We start from the raw sequence: 19,163 nt of genomic DNA, 5'->3' as shown, positions 1-19,163 counted from the left end.
CAAGTGTTCATTTAAGCAAATAAACAGAGCCGTAAGAGATGTTTTTCAGAAATTGTTGTCTTTATTTTGATTTGCAACTAACAAATTTTTTAAAAATTTGTAGTTTTTGTCGTGCTCTCTATTATGTGAACCCCTCACCTAATTTGTTGTGTTTTTTAACAAATTAAACCCCAACAATCAAATGATCCCCTGTGAGCAAGCACTAGGCACAGTGGAAAGGAAAAACTCCCTTTAAACAGGAAGAAACCTTTGACAGAACCAGGCTCAGGAAGGGGCAGCCATCTGTCGCGACTGGTTGGGGGGTGAGAGGCAAAAGAAAAGAAAAATGAGAGCACAAGTTAGCTAAATGTTGCGCACGTTGTCTAACATGAACAACGTATGGTTTTCTGGACTGTGGATGAAAAGCAGTCCATCATTACTAGTCTTTAAAAGGGACCTAATCCATCACCAAGGTGGCAATATGGCTCAAGGAGGCCATAGACAGAGTTAAATAGGCAATCACTGTTAAGAATTGAAAAGCCCCAGTAAGCTGCAGGTATAATAAGGCCTACTGCGGCAACACCTAAACCTATTTTAAGTAGGCGTTTGGCACCATGACGCCATGAACCACTAGTCGGAGCCACGTCAGGAGATGGTTCTGAGACAGGACAATCAAGCTCTTCAGGTTGAAGACCAAGATTCTCCTGTGTCGGGACCACATCAGGAGGTGGATCCGAGGCAGGGAAACCTCCAGCAGAACCAGGCTCAGGAGGGGACAGTCAACTGCTGGGACTGGTTGGGGGGGGGAGGGTGAAAAAAGAAAAAAGATGAAGAAGGTGGAGAATATGTGTTAGGGGGGACAGGAGAGGTGAAAAGTAAGATGGATCACAGGTGGAGGAGGACGAGGCTAAATCATCTGAATAAGCGGCAGAACCAGCCTTTTTTCTTCTTTTTCAGGTATTTTTCCATGAGCTCGTTCTCCAGGATAAGGGTTCTCAATTGATCATTTGTTTCTGCATTCTGCTGCTCGAGTTGCTGGCATCTTTGCTCCATTTCTTTTAAAGTTTCTTGTTTTTTTCTAAGCTTTTCTGTCAGGTCTTCATGTATTTTCTCTTGTTGTTGCTTTTGTGCCTGCATTTCAATTATTTGGCTCTTCAAGTCATTGGACTTCAACAACATCTCCTTAATGACCGCTGAGTGTTTCCTCTTCATTCCATCAATCCTACGCTGCATCTTTGAACATCGTTTTTCCAGTATTTCCTTTTCTCTTTGCAGTTCAGGTGTTTCATTACAAAATTCTAGCAATTCTAGATTCCTTCTCTCAAGGTCCCGGAGAATACGTTTTTCTTTGTTCTGTTGCTTTTTTTCTTCAAGAAGCTTTTTCTTTTTGCACTTTGTTTTACCAAACCTGACTATCAGATCGTTGTACAATTTCTGTGTGGCTTTGAGTTTGTCCTGCATTTGTATTTCCTTTTCTCTTTGCAGTTTAAGTGTTTCGTCATATTCTTTATTATAAAATTCTTGCAATTCTAGATGCCTTCTCTCAAAGTCCTGGATAATACGTTTTTCTTCTTCCTGTTGCTTTTTTTCTTCAAGAAGCTCTTCATTTTTGCACTTTGTTACACCAAACCTGACTATCAGATCGTTGTACAAGTTCTGCATGGCTTTGAGTTCGTCCTGCATTTGTATTTCCTGTTCAGTCTTCTGTTGGTGGATTTTTTCAATTGTTTTCTCCGCTTCATTGAGCTTTCCTCGAAGCACCTGATTCTGTTTCTCAATGTTTTGGAGATCCCACTGTATCTCCTCAATATTAGCTTTCTTTCGTTGAAGCTGGGCAGATGTTTCTTTTAATTCAGCACTCTGTGTTCCTGATGAAAGAAAACGAGAAAAGATCTTCTCTCGTCCTTCATCAAACTTCACTCCCGAGCCCTCATTGATCATTTCTATATCAGGCTGGCGTTGCTGTTTTTCTTCCAGGTCTTTATTTCGTGCTTCCAGTTGTCTGCACTTTTCCTCTAGTTGAAGCTTCTCTTCTTCAATTTGTTTAATTTTGTAATGTAGGTCAGATTTTTCCTTCTGACTTTCATGTAATGCTCTTTGGACTGATAAGACACCATCCGTGGTCATTTCTCCTGGAGAGATTGGCCGGCCAGAACACAAAGGACAGGCAGCATAATCTTTTTGTGTTTGTTGGCGTTTTTGTGGAAGCATGTTGGAGCCTGTGCACAGTGACTCTGAAAAGGCTTAGAAATATTTCCAAATGTATCTCTGGTCGAACGTTTGAAGGCTGTGAACAAACTGATTTTAAAATTGCTGCTTCTGATCCCTATTTATAGACTTTCGTGGCTGCAAATTTGACGTCAGCGCTCTTTGAGCCTTTGATCCTTTGTTCGATCACAGGATCACATGACAGCTGTGCGTAATTCTGCGCATGCTCAGAGAATACACATTGAGATGCACGGTTTTGTTTTGTTTTGAATTTTTTTAAATACCCTGAAAACAGTGTTGCCAACTTAGCGATTTTGTCGCTATATTTAGAGAGTTTTCAAACCCCCCTTAGCGTCGTTTTTTTTTTTTTCTAAAAAGCGACTAGCGACAAATCTGGCGACTTTTTCTGGTGTTATTGGAGGCTTATTTATGACGACTTTTGACGTGAAAGCGCTTGTTGCTCTTACTATCAACAAGCAGCGGGTGCTGCCGTGGGCACATCGCTCGTGCCAAAGCGCTCACAGGCGGAGGATAGTCCTCCTCCAGCCGCTACACAGCAAAAATGCCAGTGTTGATTTTTCAGTGTTAGTAGATTTCAACAGAGTTCCGAGTTAGTTCAACACTTAATCGAGTTAAAATAACACATCGGGAGTTGATTCCTGAAAAGTGTAAGTGTAGATTTTAGTCGTTACTGCATTTTAACACTGTGGGTGTTAAATTAGACCACACCTTCATTTCCTGTGGAGCTTCGCAATCCAGAATCTTCGGTCGCCATTTTTTCTTGCTGATGCGGTAAGTTTTATTCGGTTAAATATTAAGTTTTAGATTGATGTTAGAACAAGTAACATGATAACTAGTAAAAGAAATAGTATTTATATCAAAATACATCATCTTTAAGTGTCATATTTGAATTTTAACTGTTTTTGTTAAGCTGGGCTACTGCTAGCTAGAACTCTGCAAAGTACCAGTTTCTTTCCTAATATTCATTTAGCATAATCTGGCTATTGGCAGACTGTAATGAATATTACATGTTAATATATTTCACAGTTTTTATTAAATGCCTTTTATTTATTTTCGAATTAAACTGCCAAAGCCTTACGGTGTGTTCACACCGAACGCGATGGACGCGAATAAAACGCCCCAAACGCCCCTAATTTGACGCGTGTACATTCGCGTCTCAACGCGTGTCCAAGAAAAATCCATCGCGCGTCAAAATATGATATTTTGACGCGCGTGAACCGGAAATGTGGGAGGAATGTGGGAGGGAGTTGTGCCAGACCGGTATCTTTGCAAGATGGCAGCTATCGAGCTAGCGCTTGAAGAGAGAGTCTCCCTTCTCTATGTACTGTGGAGAGCAGAGTAGCGGCGTAAAGGACATCCTCGCCGTACCTGGGTCCATCAGGTCCTCCAGAGGCATGAGCAGTTTGGTGAGTTTCACCACTTGCTCCAGGAGCTGCGCCTGGATGACGGCCGATTCCAGCGCTATCACTGTCGGCCAGTTTGAGGACCTGCTTTCCCTCGTCGGTCCCAGCATCGCCCGCCTAGACACCAACTACAGGCGCTCAATCCCACCTGCAGAGCGCCTGTCCGTCTGCCTGAGGTTAGTAAAACTATTTAATACGGTAGTCCTTTATTGATATCTGTGCTAATATGCTAATCCATCCAGTTATACACTGCTAACATGGATGTGCTATGCTAACAGTGAATGCTGTCGGTGTTTACTGAAAGCAAACTGTGGTACAGAGACGACTCTTTATAATATTTCTAGTGATACTCAGAAGCTCTCATCAAGCCCCGATTTAATTCGATTTATGCTGTTATCAGTGTTTGCATGATAGCATGGCTGTGGTGTCACATCAATGTATGCGCTCGGTGTTTGCTGATATCAAACTAGAGCATTAGGACCACTGAGTTAACCTTTGTAGTGATACTCACTCCTTTTTATTTAGACCTGGTTTAATTCTGGGATAGTTGAATGTTTGTATATAATCCCTGCAGCTGTCAGACTCTATAGCAGGGGTCACAGCCTTTATTAAAACAGAGTTAGATAAAACTGAACAGTTTGGTTCATCTCTAGTTACATGGTTCTATCTTGATAAGCTGTCTTATCACAGATTAATTTTTCAAAAATATTAATGATTTAAGCAAGGAAAGGGCTACATGTCAACATACAACTCTTTATTTCTATTAATGTCTTACTTAATTCCTACCTGATTGACATGTTTAGGAATTATGAGTGATTGGCTCACTGTCGTTGTGAAAGTTGCTACCAATCAAATTATGATATGTTAAAGTTAAAACAAAACACAACTGTTTTAGATATTATCTAATATACATTTTGTAATTATCCTTATAATTACAAAATGTTTTATGTAAGATTCATGTTTTGTGATTTATATCTGACATCACAAAAGTATTTTGGAATTTGAATGATGTATTTTGTAACTGCAGTACACATAATACTGATTTTGAACAATTTTGTCCAGGTTCCTTGTCACCGGGGACTCCTTCAGGACCATCGCGTTCAGTTTCAGAGTCGGTGTGTCCACGGTGAGCCAGATCACCCCCCAGGCAGCGACGTCCATCTGGGACTGTCTAGTGGACGACTTCATGGCTGTGCCTTCACCTGGAGACTGGCGGTCCATCACAGAGGGATTCCAGGAGCGCTGGAACTTTCCTCTGTGCTGTGCAGCTCTGGATGGGAAGCACGTCCAGACAAAGGCACCCCATATATCATATAGGAGACACACACATTGATATACACTAAATATTCATTTCATTTCTTTTTTGTGGTGCCCAAATTGATGCACCTGCTTGATTTTGTTTAAACAATTATTGCACACTTTCTGTAAATCCAGTAAACTTCTTTTCACTTCTCAAATATCACTGTGTGTGTCTCCTGTATGATATTTAACTGACATTTTTTATTGTAACAACCAACGATTTATACAGGAAAATAATGTCTATTAACAAGGTTGCCCAAACTTCTGCATCCCACTGTATCAGTATATTTTGTCATTAGTATAATATGAAATAAATTCTACATGTGTCAAGTTGTGTGCCAACATTTGCTGTGTAGTAGAACTGAGACATTAGTCATTATAAAAATTTATTTGAAATAATATTAAAAGTCTCAAACAGAAAAACATTAAACATAAATATATAAAATATAAGAATTTACAGAGAGACAGGAATAAAAAGGACCAGCTGCTCTCCAGAGCAGGAACAAGGCTGAGGAGGAAATGCTCCATTGGAGACTGGTGTGGCCTCTTCAGGGACTCCAGGATGGCCAGCTCCACCGCCGATGGACCGTCCTGGGACCCGTCCCTCATCTGCCTCGGAGCCGTCCTCCTCTGTGGGCCTGTAAAACAGCACAAAACACAAAGAAATGAGAAGGCTGCTACTAGATTTTAATTTCAACATTGAAAAAAAAAACAAAACAATAACAGGATATAATCAGATTGGTTGTAGATATTTAGTAAAGGTGATCACAAGGGAATCCCACCGACTAAAAAGGTATCAGTGCTTGCTGTACATATCTGTGGGTGCAGCAGCAGGAGCTCAGGGACTGGGGATGCTCTGCTGCAGAATCAGTTCGTTCTATCAATACAGTATTAAATGTTAACAGGTTGGATATAATAATCGTAGAGTAGACAGTGGTCCCTCATTTATTGCAGGGGTTCTCAGAATAACTAGCCCCTGGTCACAGTTCTCACAATTGATTCTCAAAGTGCAAACCTTTGTAGATTGCAAAACGTAAAAGTATTATTATGCCGCGGTTTGTCTTCATCTGCCCGCCACTTTCGTGCGCCTTTTTCCCTCACGGTGCAGGTGTGTATTTCCGAATGAGGCTCATAGTTATGGGTGTTTTTGTGCTGTTTTTTCTATTGGACGCGATGGTTATCAAAACCAAACGTGATAAATTTGGCAAGCGCAGGAGATTTGTCAATCAGGCTGCAGAATGCAATGCTGTACTGTGCAATAAAAAATCAGCGAAAAAGCAAAGCAGTGACGGATGAACAGCGGGACCACTGTGTGCTGTTTATTAATAAACAATAAAATATATTCCTAAATGACAACATGCATAAAAGCAGAACGGTATTTGTATGTCAGTGGGAAAATAGCGGTGGCTTGCTAGCTTTTGTGCGGCTTCCCCGGGTCAGTGAAAACTTTCAAAAGAGAAATGAATGAACTTACCAGGTTGCCCGATCTCTTCACATATCTTCCTCCAAGCTCGGTCCTTTTTATTCCTGTCTCGGTACTGAAAGCAGCTGGTGTTGTACAGCTCCGAGTTGTTTGCTACGCATTGATTAGCCTTCCCCTCCATTGAAGTATGAAAGGCTTTGGCTGGATCTGCCCCTTTGACCTAGGTAACAGCTACGTCACCAGGCTCCTGATTGGTTGTCGCGGCGCGATTTGACGCTGGAGTTCAGATTTTTCCAACTCGAGCGGTAGACGCGAAACGCGCGTATGCACAAAATGCAACACAAAAACTCACGCGCGTGGTTTTATTCGCGAGTCAAACGCGCCAGACGCGCTGCACTGACGCGCGTTTCACGCGTTTTGGCGTTTTCGCGACGCAAATCTGCTTCCGAATTTTCGCGGGACCCGCAATCGCGCGTCATCGCGCCTTTCCATTGACTTTACATGTAAACCTGACGCTCTATTCGCGTCCATCGCGTTCGGTGTGAACACACCGTTAGGGTCAGTGGTCTCAAACTCGCGGCCCAGAGGCCACTCGTGGCCCAAAGGCCACTTGCGGCCCACGTCAGGTGAGGTGAAGAAGTATAATGCAATTTGGCCCTTAAAGTGACTTTTTTTTGTCATTAGCCAAAAATGATTTAATATAAAGGCAATGAGGGCAGAGTGTTACCGGCCCTCATGGGTAGTGTAGTCCGTGCTGCGGGGAGAACGTGTGGAACTGCCCCTCCCGTTGTGTGTTTGAGCGCGAGAGAGGGAGAAAGTAAGAGCTGTTACCGATGAGAAATGGAAGAAGAGAGCATGTAAATATAATAATAACCACTGGCGCCAAAATGAGTGCCTGCTTGTAAGAAAGCTGTTAAGATTCGACTGTACACTGTGTTCGCTGACAGTAAAGCTACAAGCCCGACAACCCAGCGTATTGGCCAGAGGTGTCATTACCACGGTTCAGAGCCGCGGACCTGGCCGAGGTAACAAGAGAGTACAAACATGTGGAGGGATTGGCTTTGTTAGTTCAGTGAGAGTCAAAAACTAATGTGTACACTTATTTCTGCATTTTTATTTTGTTAAATATAAATAAAATTACAGCAGAAGTGCTGCAAAGTGTCTGACCAGAAAGAGAGGACCATTGTGTTAATTTGGTAGTTCAATTAAAGGCATCGGTTAGTTAAGAGGGAGAGGGGGGATGCGTTCATATTTGCAGTTTTGTCTTGTTATACAATATTTGAAATTTAAAAACGAACAAACCAAACGCTACATTGTCAGGAATATTTGTGGGGAGGGTTTTTATCGCTTAAAATATATAAAAAATAATAAAATAGAAATATGGTTCCTACTAACCCCTGTGATAGTTGAGAGAATACTGTATTGCAGTCATGTTACACAGCTTGTACTGCTTAAAAAATGGATCAAGGATGTTTTTCTTAACAAAATTAATTTTAACTCAGTCTAAAGGGACTAGACATGCTAGATATTTTGCAAAGAAATGGTGTTATATGCTGGACCTTATTTTACTCTTGGCAGGTGGTGATATGCTGGTTCCCGAGAAGAGATGAACTAATCAAAGTCAGCTTTTCAAGACAGCCCCAAGACTCTTCGCAACTTGTGTTCAAATGTGAGGCCGTTGTCAGGTGATAAATGCAAGGAAGAGGCACTCAACTGACATGAAACATGTCAAAGACAACATGAAGGTGACATTTCAACATAGGCAAAAAGTGGTTCAAGAACCTGCCATAGCTTCTACTGTCCTGGACCTTTTCCCAAGATTTCTGGATACACCTGGCTTGGTAAGGCATAAAATAATTTAATGACTGCTTTGTGGTTCCTTTGTTTGTTTTCTTGTTAATGTGTTGTTTCTGTTGTTACACTTTGTGTTTAAGATTGACCAAGACTTCACAATGCTGTTTTTTGGGGAGGAAGTGTCTGGTAAGTTCCTTGCAAAGTGGCCAACATTCTTCAAGCCAAGGATCATCAAAGATTGCAAAAATCTGTCCCAGAGTACAGAATTGGATGAGCTGCTCATTTCTGCACAGCGTTACTCTAACGAGGCTGGTAAGTGTAAGTTGGAAATGGTAGATTTTGCATGCCTTTACAGCATTTGCTTAATTCCCACAACACAATATATCACTCATTTCTGTATGGTATGAAAACAAGCTTACAAACATGTTAAACCTGAAATGACATTTAATGTAGTTTGAACACAAAAAAAGTTACATAATCTTACTATTGTTATGACTCGATATCTACTTCACTTGGTGGCCAGAAGATTTTAAGTCTCTAGAAATGAATTTTTATACCAAGGCGCTGGAAAACTGCCTTATTAGAAAAATTATCAGGTGTCTAAAATGTCATCATGGTATTACATAACGTGGAAAAATGACTGCTGTGGTCCTTTAAATGACAGTAATTGTGATGATCTTAATTTCTATTCTGTAGTTTGGGACTGCGAGGCGGCTGCCCTCTTTTGCTGCTTCACTTCACTCCATCATCTAAGGGAAGGACGTCTTCAAAGATTAGCACATCAGATGCTGCTCACCACCTAATGAAATTCATCAAGGTATGCTTTTTAGAATTGTATATTTCTCTTTTGATGAGAACAGATGCAAATTATCAACGGCTGATATTTTAAGATGGCAAGGTGATCCAACCTGCAGCAGATGTATCTATCCCAGACAAGCTTGGTGTTGCAGGACTGACATGTCATTGTTTCTATTAAAACTAAATGTACACATTGAAACAAAAATAATTGTGCGCGCGGAGTGAAACATTTTAATATTGTCATAATTTCAAACAGCAATGCCTCAACATCAGATTATCAATTTTGTTTAATGTGAATCACTTGGTTTCTTTCTCTCCCTCAGGTGGGAGGTAGCACAGAGGCTTTTCTTAAGGCTGGCCCCACTCAGCCATTCGTCCTGTGGGTTGGAGAAAGAAAGAACATCATCCAAAGTTTCTACCCAAAGTTTCTACATTGTCCTAGATCAAAAGGTCATTCCCTGTGTGACACAGATGGGAGATGCAGGTTTTGACAAGGCAAAACTTTTCAAGGCACATTTTTTAATTTGCCGTGTCCTTTGATAAGGCATTGGACAACTTCTACACATTCATCCAGACCATCAAGTGTATGGCATTGATGTTGGCAGCGTGAAGGACAGTCCTCGGGTCAATGAAACAAGAGGAAGTCTTCACTGTACGGTTTAAAGATATCCACTATTCAGCACTTTGACTGGAAATGTTCATCTGTTACATTTGCAAGATACACCACACAAGTTGCTCAGTGTTATTTAGACATTTGAAGTTCCAGCATGGTTTGTACCCAGGAAAGTTTTTACGTTTGACCTGTGGAGAGCCTGGATGTTCATTTATCTTTCACACGTACTCTGGTTACAAGCGGCACTTATTCCGAGCACATGGAGACTGCGTTCACTCTGAGGTCATCAACAATTTTGAGCCTGTACCTAACGATGGAACCTCTGTTTCACAGCCTGTAAATGTGGCTCATCCCATGACAATAACTACACCGGTTCCAGTTGAAAAAAGGCAAATACTGAACATGTGCAGCTCTGTTATTGCTCAAGTACAATCATCAGGAGTTCCTGAAAGTACTGTACAGTGTTTAGTTGGTTCATTGGAGGAACTGGTTAATGACATCCATGCACATGCAAAACAATCTGTTGTCGACTGTTTGTCAACTGATACATCAAGAGAAACCTTAGAAAAAGTTGAGGATTGCTTTGATCAGCTTGAAAATCCATTTTCATGTCTTAACACAGAATCTAAAAGGATAAGATATTTTGAGCAAAAATGGAAAATAGTTGAACCCATAGAGCATGTTCTTGGTGTGCGTTTTGATGTACGCAAAGATAGAACAACAGGGACATACAGGCAAGTTCCTGTCAATGATAAATTCATGTACGTTCCTATCATGGGATCCCTTTCATCTATGTTTCGAAACAGTGAACTTTGTAGCAGTTTCCAGAAAAAAAAAAACTAAACATGGAGGGATTGTACAGAGATTTAAATGACGGCTCCTACTTCAAAAATCACAGTTTATTCTCACAACAAGAACATGCTCTCCAGATCCAGCTCTACTATGACGATTTTGAAACTGCTAATCCTTTAGGCTCAAAAAAGGGGGTGCACAAACTTGGTTGTATTTATTTTGTTTTGAGAAATTTGCCACCAGAGTTAAATTCTGTGGTGATGAACATTCATCTTGTAGCCCTTTTTCATTCAGAAGACTTAAAAAAATATGGGTTTGATCCTATCCTAAAGCCACTTGTTGATGATCTAAAGATTTTAGAGACTGAAGGAATGCAAGTGCCCTTTTCAGCCACACCTGTGAGAGGTTCGCTTTTTCAGATTACAGGTGACAACTTGGCTTTACATAGCATTTTTGGTTTTGTTGAATCATTTAGTGCAAACTATTGTTGTAGATTTTGTTTAACTGATAAGACAGAGTTGCAGTCAGTTTTTAGTGAAGATCATGTAGGCTTAGCACTGCGTTCCAAAGAACTTCATTACAAACACTGTGGTGCCATTCAACAAAATCCTGCTTTGGCCTCAACATTTGGTGTAAAAAGAAATTGTTTACTCAATTCACTTCGGCTGTTCCATATTTCAGACAACTATGCTGTAGACATAATGCATGATCTACTAGAGGGAGTGGTGCAGTATGAGTTAAAGCTTGTGTTTCAGTACTTGATTAAGACCTCTTTGATATCCTTGAATTCATTGTCACAGAGAATTATAAGCTTTAACTACGGATATGCACAGAGAAGGAACAGGCCAGGTGGGCTAAAACTGGATGACAACAGCAAAGATCTTGGGCTTAATGCTGTGCAGTCATGGTGTCTTTTGCGGAATAGCCCATTGATTTTTGGAGATATCGTTTGCAGAAATGATGGACATTGGAACTTGCTACTTTTGTTAGTTCAAATTGTGAACATTGTTTTTTCACCCATTATAACTCATGGCATGACTTGCTATTTGAAACATCTGATTGCCGATCATCACAAGGCTTTCAAATCTCTCTTTCCAGAACGGAATTTGATTCCAAAGCACCACCTAATGATCCATTACCCACGCTGCATTAGAAAAATTGGGCCACTCATACATATGTGGTGCATGAGATTTGAAGCAAAACACAAGTTCTTCAAAAGATCTGTAAAGAACTTTAAAAATATCACAAAAACACTAGTAAAAAAACATCAGAATCAATTAGCCTTTCATTTTGAAAATTTTTATTTTAAAAGATTACAGTTCGGCCCCATTAATGAAGTCTTGGCCAGCAGCTTAAAAGGCAGTGAAGCACTGAATAAAATGTTTGATGTTTCTTCTATTGTTTCTACAACTTCCTGGGTCAAAAGTTATGGTACAGAATATCAAGTTGGGATGTATGTTTGTTCTGGTGTTGAAAATGAGATGCCTTTGTTCAGTAAGATTGTCAGTATAATTGTTAGCGATTTCAATACTTATCTTCTAACTTGTAAGGTCTCAACAGTATATTTCAATGATCACTTAAATGCATTTGTTATTGAGGATGGATTAGATGTCTTTGCACTGATCTCTGTAGATGATCTGGTGTACTATAGACCTTATGATAGGCAATTTTCAAATGGCACTGATGACAAAATGTACATTGTCCCATACTGTAATTTTGTATGACTTGTTTACTTGTGGTGTATCTGAATACAAAGTATTTTGGAACGTTAATGTCTTGTATTTCTTTGTAATGGGTGGATGTTGGGGGTTAATTGTAGCAGTAGAGATATCAGAGATTAATGGGAGTTTATTGTAATCTGGTGGTATTAATGATTTGACTGACACTAGTGTTAGAAAATTAACACTATTCAGAGTTGAATTTTTTAACACCAGGGCTAGTGTAAAGTACCACCAACACTATTCGGTGTTAATTTTTAACACTTAACACCAGTGTAGAATATTTTTGACACTGGTCAGTGTTACTCAGTGTTAATTTTTAACTCTGTGCAGTGTTAAAATAACACTAGCTCGTTGTTAAAAATATAACACTTTGAAAAGTGTTAATTTAACACTCAAAAGAGTGGACACATATAGACACTTTTCTAGTGTTAAATTTAACACTGGCGATTTTGCTGTGTATCAGGGCAGGAGATGTTCACGTGCGTCCAAACTGCAAATGAATCGCGCACGAGCAAAGCCGCCGCTCCCGCACTGACTGTAACGCAGTCAATTCTTCTTTTACTGTTATGCTGTTTTGTGGATCACAAGGTTTAAAACTACTTGTAAACACACACACAGTAACTCCACCCTAACCTGCAGCTGCAGCGCAAATAACAACGAAAATTGTTTGTAAACGTGTCCTGGAGTTTACAGGTGCAGACAGTGCAACAGCTTCCAGGTCATTTAGGCTACGTTCACACTGCAGGTCTTAACCCTTGTGTGTTCCATGGGTCATTTTTGTCCTCTAAAGAAATCTTTTGCTATCAAAAATGTATTTGTTATTCATCAAATGGGCTGAAAATAACAGAAGTTATTCATTACTATACTATGAATGATTGGAATAAGTTTCAAGTAATTTGATTTATTTATGTGGTTTTTATTGAATTTTATAACGTTGTTTGCCCTCGTGGACAAAAATGACCCCAAAGTACAAAGTGTTGCAAAGAGCCGTATTTTCACACCATACTGTTTTCAAACATCTTTGATCTTGGATCACTGATGTGTGGGGTCAAGCACTGGTCATAACAACCACAACAGGCAGCACAATGAGGAGGCAGGTGCTCTATATTCAATGAAATTTTATTTATACAGCGCCAAATCACAACAACAGCCGCATCAAAGTGTTTCGTATTGTAAGGTAGACTCTACAATAATACATACACAGAAAGTATCCTCAAAAGCCTCCATTGCACTGGAGATTTGCATACTTTGATGAGCATACTTTTTTTTACCATGTTGTGCAAAGCAATGACCAGTAGGACAAAGCACATATTGTCCTCTAGTATAATGAGGAGGGAGAATCAATGTTCAGGAAGATCCAGGGTTAGAAGATATAGAAAATATTGTCAATATTTAGAGCACATGCTACCCTTTCTCTGAAAAAGCACATCAGCCACCTGCAGAAGTGGAAGAAGGCTATGAAGTGAAGAAAAGTGATGAAGAATCTGAACTATGTTCAAGTAGGTTCTCAGGCATCCAGGACATGGTAGTCTGAGGAGCTTGGAGAGAAAGTGACTGGGCTTCTTGAAGTTTCTTGAATTTTCAGAATGTGAAACTGAAATAGAAGATGTGTCAGAGGACTACACATCATCCATTTCAATTATGATGAAGACAAAGAATCAAGCAGGAAAGAGGAATCAGCTGAGACAGAGGAATATTTGCAGTAACGTGAGGAAACACTGATCTGGTCTTCTAACCTTCCCAGTGACAGACGATGCCTGACTCGCTCATGTGCCTCAGAGAAAGATGATCTACCACAGTCCAAGCACATGTGCCAGGTCCCATACTCCTTCAGTGGCTTTTCTACTCGAGTACTGAAAGCATTATACACAGTGTATTCTGCTTGTATTCTGCTTTTTAACGTTCACATGCCAATGGATGCATCAGCGACCAAGTTGGGGTTCAGTAACTTGCCCAAGGACACCTTGGTAAGAACTCCAGACTAGAGCACACAGAGATTGAACCAACAACCATCCAATTAGCAGATGACCTGCTCTACAGCCAACTCAATGATGAACAAGGAGGGACAACAAGAGAGGAAGAAAAATGGACCGAATGCAGCTGTAGGTGGGTGTGTTGATTCTTACTGCCGTGCATCCAGTAGAGTCGCTACGGCCAGTTTATGACATCCTGAGTCTGGTAGAGAAGTTTTCATGCTGACACAAGATTAATCATAGAAGCACAAAAAGGACATAATTTCTTGATAAAGACACAATAGATGATCGTCGTTCATGACACAAACGTGCTCCCATTTGAGGTGTATGATGTGTGTTGGTGTTGACTTGACTTGAAACACAAGTGGGTGTTCCTCCTGCTGTGATGTAAGATCCTGGTACTGATGTGACTGTATGAGCACCAAGTCCCCTTCAGAGGACTCTGTCCCCTCCAACAGAACATCCAAGTAAACCAGGGAACTTTGAGACAAAAACATGGGCAGCATGTGATGCAGGTCCAGCTGTACATGGAACATGCTCGTGTGCGATGGCAAACCGTCTGTCCTGCAGTCAGGACACGAGTTGTCCCTAACATTGCAGGTTTCCAAAAGAAAACAATCACCTGTAACAGCTTGTTTACTGTATATGCCCCTTGGCCTGCAACTGCAGAAAGAATGCTGTCCATGATGGGACCAGTGCAGAGGAATAAACCTGAGCTTCCTCCTGCACTTGGGTCAAATATGGACACGCCTTTGTCCTCATGAAAGTTTGCCTTCACTCAGACTCATGCCCTCCTACCATGCCAAAATATAGAAAACTGTCAGGCAATGAGTTGGAATAAAGTTGAATAAAACCTTGAAACACAGAGATGGATGATATTTTATACTTGTTGCTTCAAAGCAAACGGGGTCATTTTTGAGCCCTGAGGACCACAGGTGTGATTATGTGCTGCCATTTAAAATTTATAAATGGTTCAAAAAAAGAATTCTCACTAAAGTTCAACATACAGAGTGCTGTATGTTGAACTTTAGTGAGAATTTAAAAAAATTTTTTTTTTTTAAAATATTTAATTTAATTAAATATTTAATTTTCTTGTTTTATTTTCGCTAAAAAACAGGGTGTATTTTTTGTAAACAAGGTCTGGTGGCCCTAAAATGTAAAATGTTGGGTAAATTATGTGTTAATGTGTTGGTCTTAAGTAAAACTAAGGTGTAACACTGAATTGATTGACAATTTATACTTTTTACTTTAAAAAAACAGTCAAATGAAGTGGGGACATTTTTGACCCCTGAGGACCACCAGTGTGATTATTTGCTGCCATTAAAAATTTTCAAACGCTTGAAAAAAAACTTTCTCACTAAAGTTCAACATACAGCACTCTCTAGTTATTCAGATAGTCAAAATTATCTAAACAATTAAATATTTAATTTTCTCAATTTGTTTTCGCTAAAAAACAGGGTTTATTTTTTGTAAAGAAGGTCTGGTGGCCCTAAAATGTAAAATGTTGAGTAAATTTTGTGTTAATGTGTTGGTCTTAAGTAAAACTAAGGTGTAACACTGAATTGATTGACAATTTATACTTTTTACTTTAAAAAACAGTCAAATGAAGTGGGGACATTTTTGACCCCTGAGGACCACCAGTGTGATTATTTGCTGCCATTAAAAAAATTTAAATGGTTCAAAAAAAAAATTCTCACTAAAGTTCAACATACAGCACTCTCTAGTTATTCAGATAGTCAAAATTATCTAAACAATTAAATATTTAATTTTCTTGTTTTATTTTCGCTAAAAAACAGGGTTTATTTTTTGTAAAGAAGGTCTGGTGGCCCTAAAATGTAAAATGTTGAGTAAATTTTGTGTTAATGTGTTGGTCTTAATGCTCAATTCCGATTTTTTGATCAAATCCGATTTTTTTGTCTCCTCGTTCACACTACAAATAAAATGCGACAGCAAACGCGCTCTAGTGTGAACGCTCAAAGCGGCCCGCATGCGCAAAAGAAGATGTCACACACAACGCGCTCTGTTTAGACCAAGAACAAACAGTATTGTTTGACTGATGGCCGTTAATATAAAGACTTCGGACTTTACGTTTCCCAATTTTTGCTTTAAGTTATTTTGTTATTTACATAATAATGTAAATAACCTAATAATGATCCTTATTGCTGTTTAAGAGAGGAGCGGTGCTTCAAAGGATAGCTGCAGATTTCTGTCAGAATCTGCAGATTATACAGTACAAATAAAATGTTTACGTTGTCTTCCCATTCCCATGACAAAGTGGTCAAGATTCTACAGAGCATCCTGGTATTACCTCACCCTGTGAGGATTTTAATATGTCAGATTATATTCTTTTTTTTTTTATACATTTGTCAACAGAACACAAGTTTCCACTGAAATCACAGAAAACATACCTGACAGAATCCTTTGGTTGTTCCATATCCACCTGCACAGGAAACACCGGCAGGAAGACCAGGCCAGTGTTTCTTACAGACCTTTGGTTCAATGGCAGACACGTCCACCACCGTCGGCTCATCAACAGGTTCGCCATCAGTTTCAGTTTTTCCCCATCCAGCCACCTGACACACTTGATTTTCTTTTAGGTTTATTTCAGCACGTGGAGGCTGAATTGTTTGTACTCTGTGAACTAATCGAACGTTCACACACAACTGGAGACACAACATGAAGTAAAAAATAGAAACACATTTTCATGTAAAAACTCTTTTAAAAATATAATTATTCTACAAATACATCACATGAAACTGATGCTGCTTTCAATGATGTCATTAGCATGTTCAGTGTTTTTGTATCCTTCATGGATTTCATTTTCTCTCAATCTTTACTTTGGGATGATCAGTGTGTGCGGTCACTGTGTGAGTAATCATTGAGAGGGAATTAAAAATGTCAACAATTTTAAACTGATATCTTTATTTCTCATTAGGCAATCGTCACAAGCAGGTTAATGTCAGCATTGCTGTAACCAACGGCTGTCAGAAGTCAAAGGTCATTTTTATTTGATGCTATTGCACTTAATTGTGTTTTATTTTCCCTCGAAATAACATCTGCCTTATCAATAACTTAGAGTGATCTGATCAATAAACACAAGTTTGAAAAAGTTTGTTTTTGGATGAACTTCATGAACAGGAAATCTAACTCACAACCGGTCACAGTGTGCAGCAGTGAGCACAAAGTCTTCAGTGATGAGGAATTCTCCACAGACATGTTGACCCTTGTTATTCTGAACTGATCCCATGTAGGGTATCGAGTTGTCCAGAGCTTTTGTTCCATGAAAAATTCCTGTTGAAAACTCTGGTAAATAAAAAAAAAAGAAGATGATAAAGTTAGTGTGCCGTTTACAGCCGTAAGATAAATCAGGTATATTTGATGTTCACACTGATGCCTTGTAGACATGGTAGAAAACAAAGAAGAAACTTGTGAAGACAGTGCATGGTGCCAGCAGGACACTCAAACTGTCCTTTACTCAGTAGAAAGACTTTTATACATCACGCGTCTTAGTTTGAAGGCTGGTCTATCGTTATCATCTCGACTTCCTGTCATGCCAACCTCTCTGCAGTGCAGGTTTGATTTACCATTATCTAATGTCAAAAGGGGGATGGTGCGTTACAAGGCAGCAAGAGAGACAGAAAGGCAGGAGAGTTCAGGTAAGAGTTGGATTTTAAATAGAGGGCTCTGTGTGCGGGCAGGCAGAGATGAGGATCCAAATGCAGGACTCAAACACAGAATTGTAACTCAAAACCTCAGCTTTATTGCTGGAGAAATTAAAACATGAACTGAACAAGGGTAGTGAACACGAAAATATTGACCACAGTATAAAACACACATCCGATGGTACGATGCGGCACTGAGCAAGGGCAAACACAGGGCTAATATACACAGGGAAGTAATCAGGGAATGGAAAACAGGAAACAGGAAAACAATACACACTAAACTAACACTAAACTAAGACACGGACTGGACAGAGAGAGACAGACTAGACACTGAACTAAACCAGCAAAAAACATGAGAACACAAAACCTAAGAACTAATCCCTAAACAAGAATAACTAAAACATAGATTAATAATCATCATCATCATCATCATAACCAACAAAAGCACCACAAGAGAATAAGAAAACAATCCATAATGCAAAAACACACCAAAACATAACAACTCAAAATACTGGCTCAAACTGACCCAGAACCGTGACAGGTAAGGAGATGTCATTTCAGGACTTAAACCAGACTCTAAGAAATTGCTGTGTCTAATTTTGCGATGCTGCGAGTAACAAACTGGGTTCCGTCTGGAGGTTGAAGAGGAACTCTCCCTCGCCAGGCCGACAGCCGTCTGTGCCACAGTTTATCTCATCTCAGTTTATCTCATGGAGTGCAGGGCTAAATTTAAAATTATTAGATATTTAAGACAATGTATATATTCTTCTATGACAAAAAATACAAGTGTTCATTTAAGCAAATAAACAGAGCCGTAAGAGATGTTTTTCAGAAATTGTTGTCTTTATTTTGATTTGCAACTAACAAATTTTTTAAAAAATTGTAGTTTTTGTCGTGCTCTCTATTATGTGAACCCCTCACCTAATTTGTTGTGTTTTTTAACAAATTAAACCCCAACAATCAAATGATCCCCTGTGAGCAAGCACTAGGCACAGTGGAAAGGAAAAACTCCCTTTAAACAGGAAGAAACCTTTGACAGAACCAGGCTCAGGAAGGGGCAGCCATCTGTCGCGACTGGTTGGGGGGTGAGAGGCAAAAGAAAAGAAAAATGAGAGCACAAGTTAGCTAAATGTTGCGCACGTTGTCTAACATGAACAACGTATGGTTTTCTGGACTGTGGATGAAAAGCAGTCCATCATTACTAGTCTTTAAAAGGGACCTAATCCATCACCAAGGTGGCAATATGGCTCAAGGAGGCCATAGACAGAGTTAAATAGGCAATCACTGTTAAGAATTGAAAAGCCCCAGTAAGCTGCAGGTATAATAAGGCCTACTGCGGCAACACCTAAACCTATTTTAAGTAGGCGTTTGGCACCATGACGCCATGAACCACTAGTCGGAGCCACGTCAGGAGATGGTTCTGAGACAGGACAATCAAGCTCTTCAGGTTGAAGACCAAGATTCTCCTGTGTCGGCA

General features: G+C 39.8%; 2 protein-coding genes and 1 long non-coding RNA gene across 3 annotated transcripts; 1 reads left to right on the top strand and 2 right to left on the bottom strand.

Moving 5' to 3' along the window:
- Nucleotides 1–3,282: 3,282 nt before the first annotated feature.
- Nucleotides 3,283–5,240, top strand: LOC146704284 (uncharacterized). The gene is made up of 2 exons (XM_085461322.1): nucleotides 3,283–3,787; nucleotides 4,674–5,240. The coding sequence occupies exons 1-2, from the start codon at nucleotides 3,528–3,530 to the stop codon at nucleotides 4,942–4,944; spliced, it is 531 nt and encodes a 176-aa protein (XP_085317448.1). The 5' UTR covers nucleotides 3,283–3,527; the 3' UTR covers nucleotides 4,945–5,240.
- A 39-nt stretch (nucleotides 5,241–5,279) lies between these two features.
- LOC146704283 (uncharacterized) lies at nucleotides 5,280–6,887 on the bottom strand. Its single transcript, XR_014921158.1, has 2 exons — nucleotides 6,385–6,887; nucleotides 5,280–5,548 (listed from the first exon to the last, which is right to left on the bottom strand). It is a non-coding gene; the product is annotated as an uncharacterized LOC146704283 (long non-coding RNA).
- A 9,009-nt stretch (nucleotides 6,888–15,896) lies between these two features.
- Nucleotides 15,897–17,328, bottom strand: LOC146704282 (granzyme B(G,H)-like). The gene is made up of 2 exons (XM_085465123.1): nucleotides 17,177–17,328; nucleotides 15,897–16,724 (listed from the first exon to the last, which is right to left on the bottom strand). The coding sequence occupies exons 1-2, from the start codon at nucleotides 17,269–17,271 to the stop codon at nucleotides 16,418–16,420; spliced, it is 402 nt and encodes a 133-aa protein (XP_085321249.1). The 5' UTR covers nucleotides 17,272–17,328; the 3' UTR covers nucleotides 15,897–16,417.
- Between the last annotated feature and the right edge of the window lie 1,835 nt (nucleotides 17,329–19,163).

Source organism: Copadichromis virginalis, linkage group LG7, assembly GCF_057382275.1.
Source record: "Copadichromis virginalis isolate Kocher_CV1m ecotype Utaka linkage group LG7, C_Virginalis_male_GT1.1, whole genome shotgun sequence".
NCBI lineage: Eukaryota > Metazoa > Chordata > Actinopteri > Cichliformes > Cichlidae > Copadichromis > Copadichromis virginalis.
Note: the sequence above shows the minus strand (reverse complement) of the source record. Positions and strands in the feature narration are given on the sequence as shown.